This window comes from Lissotriton vulgaris, chromosome 10 (genome assembly GCF_964263255.1).
Source record: "Lissotriton vulgaris chromosome 10, aLisVul1.2, whole genome shotgun sequence".
Classification (NCBI taxonomy): Eukaryota; Metazoa; Chordata; class Amphibia; order Caudata; family Salamandridae; genus Lissotriton; species Lissotriton vulgaris.
The window spans coordinates 1,020,955,914-1,020,977,181 of NC_141698.1; the positions used below are offsets into that span (position 1 = coordinate 1,020,955,914).

The window sequence follows — 21,268 nt, forward strand, 5'->3', positions numbered from 1 at the left end:
GAGAATTTGTAAAGCGCGACTGACACCTTGCAGGCTTCCTGGCGCTGGAAATTACTCTGTTGACGGTAAACCGGGAGAACAGTCAGACGGACAATTTATTTGGGGAAGAGCCAGGTCTTGATACGTCTCCTGAAGGGAAGAAGCTGTGATATCTGACGTATGTCAGTGGGCAGGCTGTTCCACAGCTTGGCCGCTGCAACACTGAATGATCTGCCCCCTGTTCTGGTTCTGTTAAATCTGGGTACCTTTACCAGACAGGCAGAGGATGAACGTAGGTCTCTGGCAGGAGTGTACCATAGAAACAGGGCTTGCAGAGGTTTAGGTCCAAGTCCGTGCAGAGCCTTAAAGACAATGCAGAGGGATTTGAAGGCCACTCTTTGTTTTAAGGGTAGCCAATGTAGCTCAGCCAGAGCTGCTGTGGCTGAGGCCCTCCTCGTCCAGCCAAGAGCCAGCTTGGCGGCGGCAGATTGAATTCGCTGTAGTCGATCCAACATCGTGACCCACGCTCCGGACTCACTCCGGATTCAGCCCACTCTCCAGACTCATCAGCCCAGACTCTGCGGATTCAACACAGACTCACTGCGGATTCAACACAGACTCACTGCGGATTCAGCCCATACTCCAGACTCACTTCGGATTCTGCCCAGACTCAATCCAGATTGACTCCGGCCGCAGGATGCCGGAGCCAGGGAAGGCCCCAGAGCCCCTTCACTATTCCATTGGGATCTTGTCCATCTGTGCTGGTAGGACCCATACTGCCACTTTCGTCATGTTTGATGCCTTTATATAGCGCTAGGATCCGATTGAGGCAGGCGAGCGCTTTGTGAATGGAGAGTCCAGGGCTCTGTTTAGATGAAGTGTAGGGGAATCATATAAGTGTTGAGTTGTTTTCTGAGGCTTAAGAGAATGGTTTAGGATGGGTTAGGGCCAGGAGCCGGTAGAGCTGGCGAGAGTCAGTGACATGCTATCTTCACAACTCAGTGCGACTGACTGTTTCTGCTCCAAAGGCCTTCGGAGCAGAAGCCTCTCAGGAAGTCTTGGGTCCCTTATAGCTCATTTCATGTCTGAATACAGCCACGTAGGCGCTTTCTCCCAGTACCTCATCTGTGACCAATCATTATTGAATATTGGAATAATAAAGTGAACACGTGTTTCCTGGGTTAAGGCGCGTGCTGCGGAGATCTGAAAGGAACAGGTGTGTGTTTGTGTCACGGATGTCTTTGCTGTGTATCCGGGCTCCTCCCAAGATGGGAGAGAGGCTGGTGTGAGTGTAAGTTATCATTTCATGTCTGTCTCTGTGTTTCCAGACTCCCTCCTAAAGAGGGACCATGGCAGGCGTGTGTTTTATTTATCTTTGCATCATGGCTGTCTTTGCTTTTCTTCCAGGCTCCCTCCTGCTGGCAGTGACGTCATACAGCTCCTCCAGAGCCACGCCCCTCATCCCCAGTACACCCCTGGGGGTCCTGCTGGTCATATTGGCAGCTCTGCTGGGATATACAGGTGAGATCACACGCGTGGGGTTCAGGGGAAGTAGAGAGGGAGGCACACGGCTGAGAATGTGCGACTCAGTGCCTTAAATACACAATGATTGTAGGACTCCTGGCTGTCCCTAAGGTATCCAGAGCTCGGATGGGGGGTAGATCTTTCAGATACCTTGCAGCCACCAGATGGAACAAGCTGCCCATGGCGCTACGACTAGAGCCATCTGAGTCAATTTTTACAGCTAAGCTCAAAACTGCTCTATTCGCCTAGTAGGTGTGCCGTTTTGCATGGTCCAGGAATAAAGTAGCTCCTCAGCGCGGGGACACGCCGTTGTTGCGTCACCATGCGCTTTACAAAACCCCCAAATAGAAATAGAAATAGATTGCCTCAATGCGCTTATGACATCTCAATATGGGAATGTAGTGCTTGAAACTAATGCTAGGTGGAGATGCCCAGAGAGGAAGTCTTCCCTCGCCCACCCTGGGGGAGGGCCTCGGGGTTATGAGTGAGAAGAGACCCCTTCTTTCGGATAATGATAGGAAAGTAAACCTGTCGAAAAGCCTGGTGCCGGTTCTGTGGGTCAATGGTGGGTAAATAAAGTGCGGTCCAGGAATCAATAAAGCCTGACACCGGGTCTGGCTGAGAGTTTGCAGAACTGGTGAGAACTATCGGCCAGGGAAGACAGGAAGATACACTGATGCTGATCTGAACCTTTTTCTTGTTCCATTTCTCGATCTTGTTTCCACCTCTGCTTTCTCCCTCGGACCCTCATTGTTCTCTTTCTTTTTCCTCACTTCCAATACTTTTATCATTCTTTTCTTTTAATGATTTTCTTTTCCCTCTTTAGTCACTTCTCCCCTCTGTCTCTCCCTCTCTCTATCTACTATATTTATCTCATTCCTCACACTACCCACTCCCTTAAATTTGTGTTTTCATTTACTCAGTCTCTCTGCTTGTCATTCTCTCTCTCCTTTCTGCCGTGGCTCTTTTTATTCCTTTGCCACACTTTTCATTGTATAGTTTTCTTTAATTTTTAATTTACTTTTCCCTTCTCTCTTTCTTTATCTCCTCTCTTTGTTCCTCCTCTTTCTCTTCATCACTCATCCTTTCTCTTTTTCCATCCTCTCCCTTTTGTCTAATTTTCTTTCTTCCAGTATTTACCTCTCTCTTTTCCTACCTCCTTTCTTATTTTCTTCTCTCAATCCTCTTCTTAGCACGTTGTCTCTTGTTTCGTTGTCTAGTTCCCTTTTTTTAACTTAAATGTATGGCTCCCATCTCTCTTTCTCTGTGTCCTCTCACGCAATCCCTTTCAATCCTCTAATGTTCTCCCCTTTCAGCTTTCTTTCTCTTTAAACCTACCTTTCCTATACTAACTTCTTCCTTCCATATCTTTCACTCTCTTTCCCATCTCTACCTTTTCACCTACTTTTGTCTCTAATTTCCTTCCTTCCTATATTTACTTCTCCCTTCTTCTCTCCCGCAGGAGTCCGCAGGAGCCGTGGTCCTCTCCCCTTGTTTGCGTCCTTCTGCCTGACGGTCTCAGCGCTATGGTGCTCTAAGGGAGTGATCCATATCATGGACGGGCAGGGGGTCCTCAGCGGGTCCCTTGATCTTCGTAATGCCATGGTCCCTGGTCTTGCAGCCTTCACCCTGGGGCTGCTCATCATCAGTCTGGTGGCCGTCCTTCAGAAGGAGGCTGCCCTCGCCATGATGGCGTTGGCCATCTCGCTCTCCGCTGCCCATGAAACCGCCACATACTATGACAGTAGCTTTGGTGCCTCGGCGGTGGCTTCTAACCACCTCCTCGTCTGTCTCGTTGGGGCGTACTTTGGTGGAGGGAGGCTCCTCTATATACTTACTGGGAAGTTGGTCACCCTCCCTGGCACAGATCTGGCTACGGCTAAAGCCATCCCCCAGGGCTCACCCATGGCCGCCAGCAGCAACGACGTGGTCATCATTGGGCTGATCTTGAATATGGTGTCCGCCAGCGTCTTTGGGTGCAGGGTCCTGGGAGTGACCACCAGTCTCTTTGTGGGGCAGGTGCCTTGGCTTTGGATGGCGGGGGTCTTCCAGATTGGGGTCTGCATCCTGTCCTATCGATGCTTGGATACCCTGGCGGCCACCTTCTTTGGCTTCACCTCCATCCTGCGGTTCGCTGAAGGGTATTCCTTGCTCTACCAGTTCTGGCAGGCCACTGAACCCATTTTCCCTGTCCCATTACTGGTGGTCTTTCTGCTCCTGTTCATGGTCTTGGCTGTATTCATGGCTGGTAGGAGCCTGGTGGATGGGCTGTATCCATTGTTTTATGTGACCTACTGCATCGCTTTGGCTTCACGTCCCACTGGATTCTTCCATGGTGGATCACAAGGAGTGAATGTGGCTATCTACGTGGCTTCAGCACTTATAACACTCATTAAACTTTACAACATGATAGCGGCCACCAAGATTCCAACAGGGGAGGGGATTGTTAAGAGCCTGTTCACACCTATTAGAATTTTCAAGTTACGTCAAGAAAAAGACCTGCATGTTCCTTACCTCGGCTATTCTAAGTATGCGGATGGAGAGGTGCTTGGCCACGCAGGCAGCGTTTTGGCCGCCTTTGCAATCACTATGTCTGTGGACCCAGCAGACGCACGTGCCACTGTCGTCCTACCGTGGGTGGTGGTAGCTGGAGGGCTTCTGAAATGTGTCTGTGGCTCTGTGGCCTTCTCGCGTGGTAAGACCCTTGAGAGCAGCACTGTAACAAATAAAGTTCTTGAATCCAGTATGTAAAAATAGGTTTGATTTATTGTAGATTAATCCAAGTTAAATGATCAATAGATATAATGATAAAAACCCCACCAGGAGCAGATGTTCTCTCGCTCAGCCTGTCTGCCATCAACTGTCTCCCCCTAGAGCAGTCAGGTACTTAACATTCTAGTATGACATCAAACATTCTATTACATGCAGTGGCTAAGCAATGGGGAAATCTAAGTAAGGGAAATGTAAAGCATGAGCAAGATGTAACACATCCCCCTTCCTTATAAAAACAACAAATAAAGATAATAGAATAAATTGCATTGCATTCATAAAAATATAATAATTGAACAATAAGATGGATTGCATTTTCATTTTAAAATATAATGACTAAAGGAACACATTACATAGCATTCTTAATTAACAGTTGAAATGCAAGAAGGATTCCATTTTCAAATTTAATGACAATGACCTTTCAAATCTAAAGGCCACATCCCCCTTTCCAAAGAGAAAAAGAAAAAAAAAACATTATCCACTAGAATGAAAATATGGATCACAAGTATAACTAAATAAAATCCACTAGAATGGAAAATATGGATTAAATACACAATAACATCCATAAGAATGAGAATGGATGGGTCAAATAAATAAATAAATATAAGCCAGATAGAGTAACCTGCGGCTTCTCAAAACAAAATAAGTACAATATGAACACCTCTAAACATAGAGCACTTGCGTGGTTCATAATGGCCAATAGAATAAGTTGTGGCTTTTAACAACCTTGCAAAATGGAACTCCTCAGAGTCCATAACCAGAAAATTTAGCAACTACGGCTCTTCTAAACATCAGCAACTGAACCCCTCAGAGTCCATACAAGCAAATTGAGCAACTTATTGCTCTCCATAACAATAGAACCATTGAAATCCTCAGAGTTCATATCAAACAAATGGAGCACCTCAAAATGAGCACTGATGTGGCTCCTCAACTACACATCTAATAAATCCCAACTCCTCAGAGTTCATAAAAGAAAATGGAGCGCCTCAAAATGAGCACAGATGTGACTCCGCAAATTATATATTCAATAAATCCAACACTAGGATAACTAATCCTCTGAACGAAACTTCACAATAAATAGAGCACAAAGTGGTTCACAACAATAAGAGAAAACTATGACTCAACTAAGTAATATATGTGAACTCCTCTAATTTGCACTAGAAAACGTGCCACATTAAAATAAGCAAGCAAAACTTTGAACACCTCAATAGAAATAGAGCACATAAATGGTGGTTCAACACAGCATACCAATATCAAATATGTCAGAAAATGAGCACGAGATTTAACAAAGTAAACACATAACTCTATACGAAATAAGAAGCAATAATACATAGGTAAGTTGGTAAATATGAATGGTAAAGCATATTGAAAATTTTCCAAAATAATAAATCAAAATAAGAAAAGTAGTCACCGAAGTCTGACTGTTGAAGTACTGACAGTGTGATCTCTCACCCAAACTCCGAAGTCTTTAGTTGAAATGCTGCCGCTAGTGTAATCCTTCAGCCCAACTCATCATCAAGAAGCAGAAAAACAAAATTCCTCACCAGCAAAACTTCGAAATCTCAACAAGGTGCACGTTGCCACATTATTGGAAATCCGTCGGTGCAGGTTGTTATGGCAACCTAAATAACAAATTAAAATGGCCGCCACGCTTTTAGAACGTGCGTGATTGCATGAGCACGTACAGGACACGTTCATGTGATGTTCACGCTGTCTCCCTTAATGCACTCACGCGATACTTGTGCCGTTTCCCTTCCTTCCCTGTGTGACGCTTGAAATGAAGGAAAGAGCGCACTCGCGATGAAGACCTCGGTCTCGCGCTGCATCTTGCGTCCAGGATCCAGAAGTCGCTCTCGTGTTGGCGCCTCGTGATTCACCAGCCATAGATATTCAAAACATGCAGAGGTGAGAAGCGCGCGGTAAAGATTGCTGGCACATTTGAATATTCACAAGTTGTACGGAGAAATTTAACGGCCAATTAATACTTCTTGTAATCAGTCACAAAAGTTTCAGAAAAGAAAAAAAAATCCTCAAAAACATATCTTGTATGTGCTCCCGCAAATAGAGGGCTGAAATGCGCTCCCATTAAACAACAAACTTGGGACCAATGCCTTGAAATGATTTCCGAAATGCCAGTCTTGACTTCTCTCACAGAACACAAGGCACAGAATAAAATAAAACGAAGCTGCCAAGTTCTTCGTGTGAATGTCACTGAATATATTACTGTTGAATTTTTCTTTCCAAGTGCAGACTAAAAAAAAAAACGTTTCTTTACCATTTAAAATAGTTTAGGGATTCCTCTTTGTTATCAGTTTTCAGCACAGCCCAAACACATTTGAAAATCTTAAAACACAGGCCAAAACTGTTCCAATTCAGCGGCAGGAAGTTAAACACCCTGGGATAGCAGGCTGTCCAGGTGACTGGGGACACTGGTGGGGTTAACCAGGGCGTTTCAGTAAATTTACCTTTTCTTTTCCGGCTTAACTGGTTCCTTGGTTGCAGTAGTACTTCATTTAAACAGTCCTTTTTCCACACATAAGTTCAGTTCTTCACCTCGTCGCCAATTTGTAACAAATAAAGTTCTTGAATCCAGTATGTAAAAATAGGTTTGATTTATTGTAGATTAATCCAAGTTAAATGATCAATAGATATAATGATAAAAACCCCACCAGGAGCAGATGTTCTCTCGCTCAGCCTGTCTGCCATCAACTGTCTCCCCCTAGAGCAGTCAGGTACTTAACATTCTAGTATGACATCAAACATTCTATTACATGCAGTGGCTAAGCAATGGGGAAATCTAAGTAAGGGAAATGTAAAGCATGAGCAAGATGTAACAAGCACCTTTATTCTTTATGGAGTTATGTGGATCATCTGGGGTCTCACCAGGTACGGTGGCCTCTACGGCCCCACAAGGGGCTTCCACGTGGCTGTGGGCATCATCTGCTTCATGCTCTTGAATGGGTTCATTATTTTCTGCACGCTGTTCCTAAGCAAAGCCTGGTTCCTGTATTGCCTCACCTTTGAACTCATCCTCATCAGTTTTCTATTGGACGCCGTCGCAGCCCTCCCAGTTGGGTATGACATTGCTGTCACCATCATCTTTGGCCTGGTCAGCTTCTACTGCTTCCTGGCTGGGCTGGTCAGTGACACCTTTGAAGAACCCCAGCTGCCCATGGGCCGCCCACTTCTGCAGCTCCAGGGGCATGGGGGTGGAGCCTCCAAGTGCCCCCACCTTCCTGCCAGGAGGGCCACATCCGTCAAGCAGATCGCAGGTAAGGAGATTCTGGGGGTAAATCCTTTTTTTTTATGTTGGGAAATTTAAAACTCTATAATTTGATTCAGTTATGTCTGCAATTTTTAAATGTTTCCATTCTTAGTTTAACAAAGTTGTACATTGTTTACTGCTAAACTTTGTCCGGAAAGACTTAGTGAAAACATGATTTTACCAGCAGAAAAATTTCTCCTTGGCAAAAATAAGACTTCTATTTTACCTCCAAGTCACATATTGAATCCTTAATAACATTAGTCATATTATAGTTTATACTTATTTGTTATATCCATATAACTATTTGGGGTTTTGTGGAAAAATTAAGCTGAAATTAGTATATTTCCACATTCATTTAACCGATAAATATGCACTTATGGTTGAATGTCTGCCAGGGTTCAGTGCTGTGAACACTTCAGAAGATAAATCAGTACATTATATGAAAATATGCGAATTTCAGTATCAACCTTGTGCATATCTACTGCTGTTAAAGCCTTTTACTAAAATTCCTTTCTTTTTGAACCCCCTTATCTATCAATCCACACATCTATTGACCTAGCAGTCATGGCAATCAGGGTTTAGAATTACTCAAAAGCACCCCAATTTCAGTTTTTATCCACATTTAAAAATAAACACAGACAAAAAAATAAATGTTTTCTGTCTGCATTTATCTGCAAAAATCAGTAAAAACGGAAAACAGGGTGCCTTACCTATAATCATGGGGTTCTTGCTCTTCTGTTGCAGAAATCATGAAGGATGGAGGAATCTGTGGTGTCCCCACAGACACGGTGTATGCGGTGGTGGGAGCCTGTAACCGGCCAGCGGCCGTGGAGAAGGTGTACAGGTGAGTGTTATCTTCACAGCCCTTATTTTCAATCAATAGTGAATATTTTAGATTGATGAATTTGAGAGAGCGCAATTTGAATGCAAAATATATCATAGCCATATCTAGACGTATATGTTATAAACGTAGGAATGAAACGCATATTGTAATGTTAAGTTGGCGATTATAGCATAAAAGCCAACGAATGTGATAACATGATATAGGAAATGTAAATGTATTTACATGTTAAAATGCATTAGATTTAGAAGGCCCGTATACATGATGGGTAATGTAGAAATGCTTAGGAAATGTAGAACGTGCACAGTAGAATTCGTGTACGTGTGTAACTTTAAACATGTGTAACTTTAAACGGAGAAACGTGGATAAATGTATAAAGAACTTACATGACGATGTAACCAAGGAGAGTGCATAAGTTATATTCTATGCAATTGTATTCTATGTAATATATATTCTATGTAAAATGTATTTAAGTATAACTAGGGCTTTTGCTGAAGTACGAATATATAAATGTATGCCAAAGGTTATACTGTGTAGAGGGCTTTTTGTAGGAATGCTGGAAGAGTTTAGGTCATTTGTGTTTGTAACCTAACTGGTCAAGAGCTCGCAGGAGCACAGTCAAATGTATGTAATTTAGAGGGCTTGTGAAAGTCGTAAATAGCTTGATGTGGACGTGAGAGCCGAGAAGTCTAGCACTTGTTAGATTTAAGGTGACAATGCCGGACGGAGCTTATTGCTCGAACGTGAGGAGAGACACTTTTGAGGTGGACTATGTTTTGACAAGATCATTCACAGGACCTAGCAGGGTCAAGTTAAGAGACATAGAGTTAAAGTTTTGTCTAAATTCATATGTTACTCGATCTGAAAAGAGTCAATAAAAGTCGACGATGAGATGATGAAGATGACATCCAAAGGAGAAGGGTCAACTTAACGAACGACGCAAGGAGTGGACCAATGGAAGAAGCAGGAAGTTGACATCATCGGGGAAAGTCCGTGGTGGGCGTCAAGGGGCGTTCCACCCACACTGCGATTGTGTATTTTAGGGACAGCACCCCGGGGAGGAGAGAGCAATTAGGGCAGAACCATCAGCAATGAGCAATTGGCAATCAAGAGAGGGAAATCAGAGAAGGGCGAATTGCTCAGAGCGAAGGCAAGGGTAGATGCCTTGAGCAGATGCGCTGAGACATCAGAGCGCAAGGGAGCAGTAGGCCGAGGACCCTTAGAGAGCGGATGGGTAGGCAGATAGGGTACTGCTTCTGAAACTTAAGATTTCCTTTAGAGGCTAAAGAGAGTTTGAACTTCTTTGGAAGTCAAACTGCTGACACCTTTTTAGGGAAGAAACTTGCGAAGTAGGGTTGTCACATAGCATAGAGTAGGGACAGATTAACTTGATGATTTTTATCTTACTGCAGATGACGCAGAAGGAACCACTTTACATCGAAGCTTAAGAATCTGATATTGTAACTGATTTTGTATTTTGTATACTTTGAGATTTTATCCTGAGTGGATTGTATCGCATTCAAATTAACTTTATATAAAACTCTTAAAACTTTATCAGTTGTAAGTGGTTCTTCAGAGTGGCGTCAGTCAATGGGGTTTGTCTAACCAATGCGGGGGTGGTCCTTTCCTCAATGACAGATACGAGCGGTCCAAAACAGATGAATGGGATTCTTTATTAAATTTATCATAATCATAAATTGATATCAAAATCTCATTCCCCGCAGTTGGTAGCAGAGTAATGATGGTTATCTTCTTGAGGAAGACGACCTAGGCCAGGTTAGTTTACCCCAAGGTCCCTAGTCATCGTCGACCAGAGGAAGAATTGCAGCCGAAGACGGTGCTGACGGTGTGTCGAGAGAAAAGCAGCAGAGTCGGTCGAGAGTGAGTATAAGGGTCATGCGTTGTAAGATTGCGGTGTTTTATGTTGTTCCCGTGTTGTAATGTCAAGCGGAGTTGAATGCCTGTAGTGTGATTGGGGGAAGGTTGTGAGCGCGCGCAACCGGATGAAATCTTATGTCCAGAGGACTTAAGTGGTTCGGGTGTATCGAACACCCAGAGTAAATTGTCTACCATTGAAAGGGGGTCATGAGGTACCATTGATTTCCCGACAGACCGATGATAGGGGGAGCATATGTGTGAGTGAATGAGTAGCGGACGCTGGTCGTACGTTTACTGTGTGTAAGTAACCTATCAGTTGAGGCAAGTGTCCGACCGTAAGAGGAAAGACGCCGTGCCAGTTGAGGTAGCAATTACAGTTAGACTGTGGCCGTACAGTCAGAGAAAAGTGATCGCTTGGACGGAAGTAGTCATTTTTCAGTGTATGAATGAAAACGCATATGAAATTGTGAAACGAGTTGAGAAACGAGGGAAGCTGCTGAAGAAAGAAGTGACGTCAGCATAGAACCGCGCTGAGATTGGTTAGTTTGTCAGACGTCAGCGAAGAGTCGCATAGAGATTGGTCGGTCAGCAAAGAGTCGCGCTGGGATAGGCTGATTAGCGAGTGTCGTACAGGGATTGGTGGTTGTCATCAAGACACAAACAAGGAAGAGAATTAGTAAGAAATATCATACGTGAGCAAAATGAAGTGCTTTAAGGGTTTAGGAAAAATCTTTAAAAAGAAAAGAAGAAATTTATATGCCGGAGAAGAAGCTCCACCAGAAGGCACACCAGCATATCATATGGCAGTAAATGTAGGCTTACACTCGATATTATGGATTTCCGAGTGGCACAGGCTAACTGAAGGGCAAAAAGAACTGGCGTTTCCAAGATTTGGAACGTTTAAATTAGAAGTGTTGAACCAACTGAAGGCGACGATGCTTTCAATGAGACCTTTACCGAGGCCAACACAATTTGAAGCTCTTGGTGTGTGGTTTAGAACAGCACACGAAAGGGGCGTAAAGAGGCGCCAAGAAAGAGTGAGAAGATCGGTAAAAGCAGTGCAGGATGCTAAATGGGACGAGGAAGCTAAGAAATGGAGGGTGCAGAAGATAGAAGCGGACAAACTGTTCACCATGATAGAGGCTACGGGAGAAAGGAAACCTCTAGAACAAGAAGATGAGGAAAGCGAGTCAGAGGAGGATCTGATAGAAAGGCTATTGACAGATAGACCGCCTCCATATAGCGGTGAACTTGCGAGTCCCATATTACCGCAAACAGACGGAGCTAGGTGGGGGGAATATAAGTCGATCCCAGCAACAGAGTGGGACGCTAATAAGACTGAGGAAATACCCCAAACTAGTTCTGAACAGAGAGTAGTGGGAAGATTTGTGGTCCAGAAGGTGCCGGAGACGCAATGCGCTAGGTCATACCAAATGCCGGACGCTTTGCAGGTCCCGGTCACCATAGGCCCTATTGTGTCAATCTACAACCCGGAAGGGGTCCAGCAGGAGGAACAGGCACGATGGGACAATGAAAGAGCAGAAGAGGAGAATAGGAATGCCACAATGAATCCCCACAGGCAAATACGAGCACCAATAAGTCGGAGTACCCCATTAGATTCCGCAACGGGTCCCAGGGTAGAACAGGGAGGTCGAAGAGGACCAATGGATTTGAGGGGTCCTAAACCGAAAACCCATAAGGAATTAAGGGAATACCTGAGAGAATGGGACGGTGCCGAAGAGGCTCGGAATAAAAGTTTAGAAACGGGATCCGAGTGGAGAGAGCAGGATAACAGGATTCTCTCTCATTGTGGAGCTGGCGAAAGCAGCCCCGAGTGGGAGAGAGGAAGCCAAGAGAGCAGAAGAGATACTTATCCTACTGATAACAGCAATAGGCTAATGTGCGAAGACAGAAGTGCAGGGTGTGGCGAAGTGCCTCGCGTCACCTTCAGTGAAGGGGAACGTAGGACACAGGAGTACCAGAATACACACACCATGCCCCAGGTGAGAATGTGAGACATTGGAGTCACGGAAACATGGAGAGTCGCGAGGCGTCTCGACATGCATCCGGGGATAGTGGAAGGAGTCGTGAGAACCTAGGGAGTCGCGAAACGTCTCGCCATGCATCCGGTGATCACGAAAGAGATCACGGGAACACGGAAGACCGGCGAGGGCCTTTTATTTTATTAAGCGATACCAGACAACAAGCAAGTTATAATGGGTTAGAGCAGAACGGTGGATCCTATCTCACATCTGGAGAAACCGAGCCTAAAAATCGGAACATAGGGTTGGGGGACGGAGCATTATTCCACCATACCCCACGTGGAGATGGAAAGGCTTGGGATCTAGAAGGGTGGGAACGAAGAGATGGAAGGAAGACTCCTCATAACTCACCTGTGCTCAGGCGTAGGGCGCATAGTGGAGGTGAGAGGGATATGAGAGAAGAACATAGAACTGAAATGCTGAAAGCTGAAATAAAAGCAAAACGGCTTGACGTGATGAGTTTGAAGGCAGATTTGGATGAATTGATTGATGGTACAGTGCCATTAGAGAGATTAGCCTCGTATACACCAGATGAGATACTGTTCCTATCCAAAGATATTACTCGGAGGGCGAGGTCAGCTCATGAGAACTTATCTAATTTAGCAAACAGGTACATGGTAGACCTGTCACGAACTAAGGCTTTGCAGAGTAACCATAGGCTAACTTGCACGGATCAGGATTTGGATGATCGCAGAACGATCGCGCTGAAAGTACACATAAGGGAATTGATCGTAAGCATCAGAATATGGAGAGATCTAGATAGATGGGAGGAAAGATGGTCCAGAAAGGGCTCCGTCAGACGGAGTGTGCTTGAGGAGTCCCAGGACGCAGGCTTGATGCGAATGGAAGCCTTCCCTTTGCGAGAAATCGCGAATGGAAGCTACGTTCACGTGCCTTGGAGTAGGGGGGATTTGGCGGCATTTACCAATTCCTTCCCAAAGCTCAGGGATAATCCCGTCGAGTGGTACAAACAGGTAGAAAGATTCGTGAAGATCTCGAAGGTACTGTGGATCGATTTGAACACACTGTTCGATATCGTAGTACCCGGAGATTTGTGGACGGCGTGCAAGCTTAGTGTCGAATGGCCTACTTGCGAGCCACCGAGAAATATTCGGACAAATGGTCCATCAGTTAGAGTCATGGAAAAGTACGAGAGGGTAATAACATGGCTTAAAGAGAAAGTGCCAGTGCAGGACATAGACTGGGTAAAGATAGATCGAACTACTCAGGAACCGAAAGAGACAGTTCATGAGTTCTATGAGCGATTGCTGAAAGCATTCAAGCAGTACAGCGGGTTAGATGTGATGGATCCCAAGGACATAGGACAGTTTGTTTCGAAGTTTGTCCTCGGGTTAAGACCAGAAATATGTCTAATGATCCAGCAGCATCTGATCTGTTGGCAGAACAAGCCTTTAGATGAAATTTTGAGGTATGCAAGATACTGTAGTGACGAGATAGACTCTAAGGCAAAGAAGCTTAAAGAAAAGTTAATGCTAGTGCAAATGCAAGCTGCTGGAAAGGATAAACCGCGCCAGCAGGGAACAGGAACGCAAGCAAAGAAACAGAACAATCAGAGCAGAGATGAGGAAGAAAGACCGAGACCGAGAATGGATATTGCAACACTGAAAAAGACGACGAGATGCCATCAGTGTAATGAGGTGGGACACTGGCGACGCGAGTGTCCTTACAATGTTGAGACAGGGGAATTAGAACAAGAGGAGGAAGAGGTTCAGAACAACGTGGTTAAGGGAGCCACAGTCCCGAAGGGCAGGTTTGTCAAAGGGGGGACTCAGACTCCTCGAGCCCCGTTTCCTCAACCACCTCGCATCTCAAACGGAGGGAAACCCTACAGGCAGATGCCATTGTTTGTAGGAGGAGAGGAATGCTACTACGTTGATCCTCTTACAGGGCAGCGGGCGAATAGGGAGGAAGATTGTACTCTAGGAGCCGCTTTGGAGGTAGATCAGAGAGGACCATACGTAGAGGCCGAAATAGCGGGATGTCCTACAACCTTTTTGGTGGATACAGGGGCCACCCGATCCACGTTGAGATCTGCGGTAGTCCCAGGTCTGCCAATGTCAGGAGAAACGGTTCAGGTGGTAGGGGTTGCGAACAAAAGGATGACGAATCCCTTGACCGAACCAGTGTCAGTAAGGATAGGGAATTACAGTGACGAACATCAGTTTGTGATCTGCGATTCTAGTCCTGTGTGCCTATTAGGGAGAGATTTGCTGTGCAAACTGAATTGCACGATACATTGCACACCTGAAGGAGTAGAAGTGCAGACCAATGATGAGGACGCTGATTTCAAAGTCGTAAACTCAAAAGAGTGTGTGGAACTTTATCCTACCTTAACAGTGGAGGAGCTTCCACAAGACTTGAGAGAGAAAGTCTCAGCTGAGGTATGGGATTTTACTGGGGAAGAAATAGGATTGATCAAAGGAGTGGAACCGGTAAAAATCTTGGTAAGACCCCATGCTGAGTATCCAAGAACACCACAGTATAAGCTAACGCCAGAGACGATTGCAGGAATAAAGCCTGTGATCGAATCCATGATTAAGCAGGGAATACTGAAAGAGATCGTGGGCAGTCCATGTAACTCCCCGATCATGGGTTTGCAGAAACCTAGTGGAAAATACAGAATAGTGCAGGATCTTCGGAAGATTAATAACATTGTTGTCTCATGTTGTCCAGTGGTACCGAATCCATCAGTGATATTATTTCAGATACCGTTCCAAGCTGAATGGTTTACCGTGATAGATTTGTGCCAGGCTTTCTTTTCGATACCGTTAGACGAAGAGAGCCAGTATCTTTTCGCTTTCAAGCTGGAAGATCGCGTCTTAACATGGTGTCGTATCCCTCAGGGGTATACAGAGAGCCCATCGATCTTTAACCAGTTATTGAAACGAAATCTTGAGAGTCTAGTACTGCCCAAGAATTCGGTTCTAGTCCAGTACATAGACGACCTCCTAGTTGCGTCAGAAACTGAGGAAGCTTGCAGAGAAGACACCATCACCTTGTTGAATCACTTGGCCGAGAATGGACACAAGGTGTCTCCAAGTAAGTTGCAATATTGTAAGACTGAAGTGCAATACTTGGGCCATAGGATTGAAAAGGGAAAGCGGAAGGTGTCTCCAGACAGAATAGAGGCGATTATGAAAATGAACGCGCCTACGACACAAAGAGAAGTCAGGATGTTTCTAGGCATGGTCGGTTATTGTCGACAGTGGATAGCAAACTTTTCACTGAAGGCTAAACCGTTATTACAACTGACGCACAAGGGAGTAAGTGATCCGGTACCATGGGACAAAGATTGTTTGATGGCGTTTTTGCAGCTGAGGGAGGACTTATGTCGTGCCCCGGCTTTAGGAATGCCAGATTACACTAAACCTTTTTTGCTTTACTGCTGCGAGAGAGAGGGATGCGCTTTAGCGGTATTAGCACAGGTCCATGGAGATGCGCGCAGGCCAGTGGCGTACTTTTCGGCTACATTAGATCCAGTAGCCGCAGCGTTGCCCGGATGTCTCAAATCCGTAGCTGCAACGGGTGTCAGCATTGAAAGATCTGAAAGCGTAGTTATGGGTCATCAGTTAGAAGTGTATGTACCACATTCTGTAGAACTGTTAATGACCAGGACTAAGACTCAGCATCTGACGAATAGCAGGCTCACACGCTACGAGCAAGTCATACTGGCTGCCGAGAATGTGACCCTAAAGAGATGCTCTGTCTTGAATCCTGCAACCTTGATGCCACTTCCGAATGAAGTGGACGATGAAAATTGTACAGAACATGACTGCCTCGATGTGACTGAACTATGTACCAAACCGAGACCCGATATCGTAGATGAGCCATTGACAGACCCAGACGAAATTTTCTTCGTTGATGGTTCATGCGTAAGAAACGATGTCGGTCAGCTGAGAGCAGCTTATGCAGTATGCACGATTACCAGAGTTATAGAAGCCGCTTGCCTGGAAGGAGTACACTCCGCACAGGTAGCTGAAATTGTGGCTTTGACTCGGGCTTGCCTAGCAGGCGACAGACTTCGAGTCACTATATACACCGATAGCCAGTATGGTTTCGGCGTAGTTCATGATTACGGGCAGTTATGGTCTCAAAGAGGTTACATGACCTCCTCGGGTTCTCCTATAAGGAATGGAGAATTCGTGAAACTACTGTTAGAGGCTTTACAAAAACCTATGGCCATAGCTGTGGTCAAATGTGTAGCTCATACTAAAAATGTTGATTTTGTATCACTAGGAAATAGATACGCAGATGAAGTAGCGCGTTATTGCGCAGAGCAGGGATATTCTCACACTGATGCAAAAGTGGGGGGAATCCAGGAAAGAACTGAATTGACCATGTTGTTAGACACTGTGGATACATGGGATGAATTGAGAGCTGTACAGGAAAATGCACCAAATGATGAGAAAAAGAGCTGGGAAACAGCAGGGTGTGAAAAAAGTGAGATGAATTTCTGGGTTTCTGCCGACGGAAGGGCAGTTTTACCAAATGAACTCATTAGTCCAATGGCAAGGAAATTGCATGGATCAGCACACATAGGAAGAGATGCTATGGTGAGAGTATTCAGACAAACGTGGTTCAATCCTAAATTTAGAGTAGCGGCAGAAGCAGTGTGTCAGCGATGTACGATCTGTCAGCAACTAAATGTGGGAAAGAGAACACCAGTTACCTTGAGTCACATAGGAAGGTCTGGGGGGCCTTTCAATAGGATGCAGATTGACTTCATAGAAATGCCTCCATGCAACAGACTCAGATACGTGTTAGTGATTGTCTGTATATTTTCTAGATGGGTTGAGGCTTACCCTACACGTAGGTGTGATACACTTACAGTAGCAAAATTGTTACTTAGAGAGTTGATACCGAGGTTTGGGGTGCCATCCTCTTTGGAATCGGACAGAGGAACTCATTTCAATAGCGAAGTGGTGAAGATGCTGTGTTCAGCTTTGAATATCGATCAGAAGTTACACTGCAGCTATCGACCAGAAGCTTCAGGGATCGTAGAGCAAATTAACAGTACTATCAAGTCCAGACTGGCTAAAGTTTGTTCATCGACATCCCTGAGTTGGCCAGACGCACTTCCAGTAGTTCTTATGAGTATACGTAGCACACCTGATAGAAGAACAGGCCTCTCTCCACATGAAGTGCTAATGGGGAGAGCTATGAGATTGCCATCGGTTCCGACTGCAGCGCTAGTGAACATCACAGACGATTTGATCTTGGACTACTGCAAGGGACTATCTGATGCCGTAAATTCTGTGTCCCTCCAGGTCCAGGCTGCAGAGGTTCCATCAGTACAAGACTTGTGCCATGACCTGAGTCCAGGAGACTGGGTCCTGGTGAAGAAGCATGTCAGGAAGAACTGCTTAGACGTGCGTTGGCGAGGACCGTTTCAAGTCATACTTGTAACGAATACCGCAGTGAAGTGTGGAGGTCTGCCAAACTGGATACATGCCTCACACACCCGAAGAGTGCCAACACCTCCAGAAGAAACAGCTCCTCTCTCGGATGAGAATCCGGCGGGAAGCGGAGAAGCCATAGAGGGGGAAAGCCAAGCTGCGGAGGTGATCGAAGAAACTGAAACTGTGTTGGAACAGGACGACGGAGGTCAGGACACTAGTGAGACCGAAGTCGCCTCAGGAGAAGAAAGTAATTGGGAATCTGACACAGATATCGAGCAGACTGAGAGTGACCAAGAAACAGGTCCTAGAACAAGGAGCGGAAAGACAAAGAGTGAAGAAGCCAGTTGGCCGGAGAGAAGGAAAAGGCCAAGTTCGGAAAGGAAGAAGGAAAGAACTCTTGCTCTGATCGCTGAAGAATCGGATCAGGAGGAAGAGACGACAGATTCAGGAACTGAGAGTCCACGAAGATCGAGAAGGGTACGTGTGCCCTGCAGGAGGTACGCCACCCCAGAGTGGACTTATCTAGCAGATGTATTGGGGACAGAAATCTGGGAGAGTGAAGAGTGTGAAAGTAATCAATCTCGATCCATTTGTGGCAGTGGAGATATGGATGTTGGCGCCTGGACTCGAGACTGAGGGGTTACTGACTTTCACACTTCCCATACCCCCACGTTTGAGTAAAATTCAAGATCTAGTGCTAAAAAGATTACAGTTTCCAACGGCTGGTCAGCAAATGTCAGAAGAAGAAGAAAAAGTTATTCGATTTGAATTGTTAATAATTGTTGTGAAAGCTGCAGGTCCGAAAATAATTGTTGATGCATAAAAGACTTTTTGTACTTATGTTATAAAGAAGAAGATAACCTAGCGCCGAGTGGAAAGAAGAATAAAATTAGGGATTACATTTAGAGGACGGAGAAGGGCTAAGGTTGTCTGCTGCTAAGAAGAGAAAAAGACATTGTGGTGAAAAAGATACCTGTTGATAAAAAGCACTTTAAAGACTAAGAAAGCAAACAAGCAACGAAAGACTGGAAAGAGAACTTTCGCTAGAGAACGAGGTACGCTGTTTTGATAACATGGAGAACGGCAACCCAAACAGAAAAGCTAGATGTATAGCAGGTACACTTATAGCAATAGTGATATTCCTCATAATCATAGTAGTGACGATATCTTACATGACAGGACATGAGAATGATAAAAGAATAGCAAATGTAAAAATTGTAACGACCTTGAAACCTGCTCTTGTGGGAAAGAAGGAGGAGAGCACTGTTATACGTGAAAAGGTGTTACTTGCAGATGAAGCTCGTAGATTACATATAGACGAGTCACAGGGAAACTTTAGGTCAAATGCATATGCCAAATTATTGTACGAATATATCGATGCCATGGAGGCCAAAGATTGCTACGTTTGTATGCAATTGCCAGCTTCTGTAGACGAAGGCATTAGATATCACCATCTCCCATTGACTTATGGGATAACCTGTAGTTTACTGCTTAGTATATTTTATGGTAGAGAAGGGTTTGAGTACTACTTTTCAAATTATGATTCGGTACTGCCTGAAGTTCCGAATTATAAGCAAATGAATAAGTGGGACTACTACAAAAAGGAAGATAGACTGGCTAAGTTCTTTCTTCCTTGGGATACATTAGATACATCATATGCACGTAGAAATAATCTGACTTGCAAAGTATCAGAAGTAGAGAAAAGGTTTATAGCACAAGTAGATGATCGATGCAGACGGCAGAAGATTTTAAAAATGTCAGTACAATGGAAAACAGATTGGACAGAAGAAGAGAAGGCACATAAAAAGAAAGGTAGTAATGGTCCAATAGCATTGGATAGAACGCAGAAAGGAAAGTTATGTTTAACTCGAAGCAAAACGTATTATGAGAGTGAATTTGTAGGTGAAGTTAGTTGCGAGCACTCTTTTAGACTAGAGTACTACACGAAAGATTTTATGAAAGGGATGCAAGCTATTCCGAATGTGTATTTTGTATGTGGGAGAAATGCCTATGTAAAACTTCCAGACAATTGGTATGGTTCGTGTTACTTGGCAATTGTCTTCCCCAAAATATATCATGCAAAGGATTTAGCGATTATAGAAGGAAAGGCTTCGGGGAGAACGAAAAGGGAAGTAGGAGATGCAGAAGTAGTAGGAGATGTATTTGGAGCGATGTTTCCATTGTTAGGTTTGATTCTTAACGATGTTAAGATTAGAAGGTTAGCGACAGTCGTGGATAGATTGTCTGCCAGCACTGCAAGATCATTGATGTTAGTTGAGGGTGAGATGCAGTCGATTAGAGCAATGGTTTTACAGAACAGACTTGCTTTAGACGTGATATTAGCAAAAGAAGGCGGAGTTTGTAAAGCTTTGAAGGTTCAGGAATGTTGTACATATATTCCTGATAATTCAAAACCACTTGAGAAAGTCATACAGAACATTACACAGATTCATCAAGAAATTGAAGATTTATCAAAAATAAATGTTTGGGAAAAAGTAGGAAATGGAGTGGGAAAGGTTGGAAGTTGGTTTGCTAATATAGGCAAAAGTATAGTTTGGTATATTTTGAAGCCTGTATTAATAGTATTAATTTGTATAATTACATTATTGGGATTAGTAAAATTGTATAAATGGTATAGGTCGAACCAGTTACAAAGATCGATGAGAGACCAAGAAAGGAGACTAGCTGTTCTACAAGATCAACAGTATAAAGGTCTGAGAACACTTGAATCGATAAAAAGAGGAACTGATGTAACTAGTTCGGTATAAGAGATGTATTCAAATTGCTTTTAGTGATGACTCCTAAAAGTCATCAAAGGGGGGAACTGAGAGAGCGCAATTTGAATGCAAAATATATCATAGCCATATCTAGACGTATATGTTATAAACGTAGGAATGAAACGCATATTGTAATGTTAAGTTGGCGATTATAGCATAAAAGCCAACGAATGTGATAACATGATATAGGAAATGTAAATGTATTTACATGTTAAAATGCATTAGATTTAGAAGGCCCGTATACATGATGGGTAATGTAGAAATGCTTAGGAAATGTAGAACGTGCACAGTAGAATTCGTGTACGTGTGTAACTTTAAACATGTGTAACTTTAAACGGAGAAACGTGGATAAATGTATAAAGAACTTACATGACGATGTAACCAAGGAGAGTGCATAAGTTATATTCTATGCAATTGTATTCTATGTAATATATATTCGATGTAAAATGTATTTAAGTATAACTAGGGCTTTTGCTGAAGTACGAATATATAAATGTATGCCAAAGGTTATACTGTGTAGAGGGCTTTTTGTAGGAATGCTGGAAGAGTTTAGGTCATTTGTGTTTGTAACCTAACTGGTCAAGAGCTCGCAGGAGCACAGTCAAATGTATGTAATTTAGAGGGCTTGTGAAAGTCGTAAATAGCTTGATGTGGACGTGAGAGCCGAGAAGTCTAGCACTTGTTAGATTTAAGGTGACAATGCCGGACGGAGCTTATTGCTCGAACGTGAGGAGAGACACTTTTGAGGTGGACTATGTTTTGACAAGATCATT

At 44.2% G+C, this 21,268-nt stretch overlaps 1 protein-coding gene across 1 annotated transcript in view; it reads left to right on the top strand.

Annotated features, from left to right (window-relative positions):
• Positions 1–676: 676 nt before the first annotated feature.
• The window catches only part of LOC147689247 (uncharacterized), a 28,234-nt gene continuing 7,642 nt past the window's right edge, over positions 677–21,268 (top strand). Inside the window, exons 1-5 of the mRNA XM_086939905.1 lie at positions 677–743; positions 1,387–1,500; positions 2,966–4,221; positions 7,097–7,544; positions 8,282–8,381. Of these exons, the coding sequence (XP_086796031.1) occupies positions 677–743; positions 1,387–1,500; positions 2,966–4,221; positions 7,097–7,544; positions 8,282–8,381 (1,985 nt within the window). The remainder of the gene's footprint in view (positions 744–1,386; positions 1,501–2,965; positions 4,222–7,096; positions 7,545–8,281; positions 8,382–21,268) is intronic.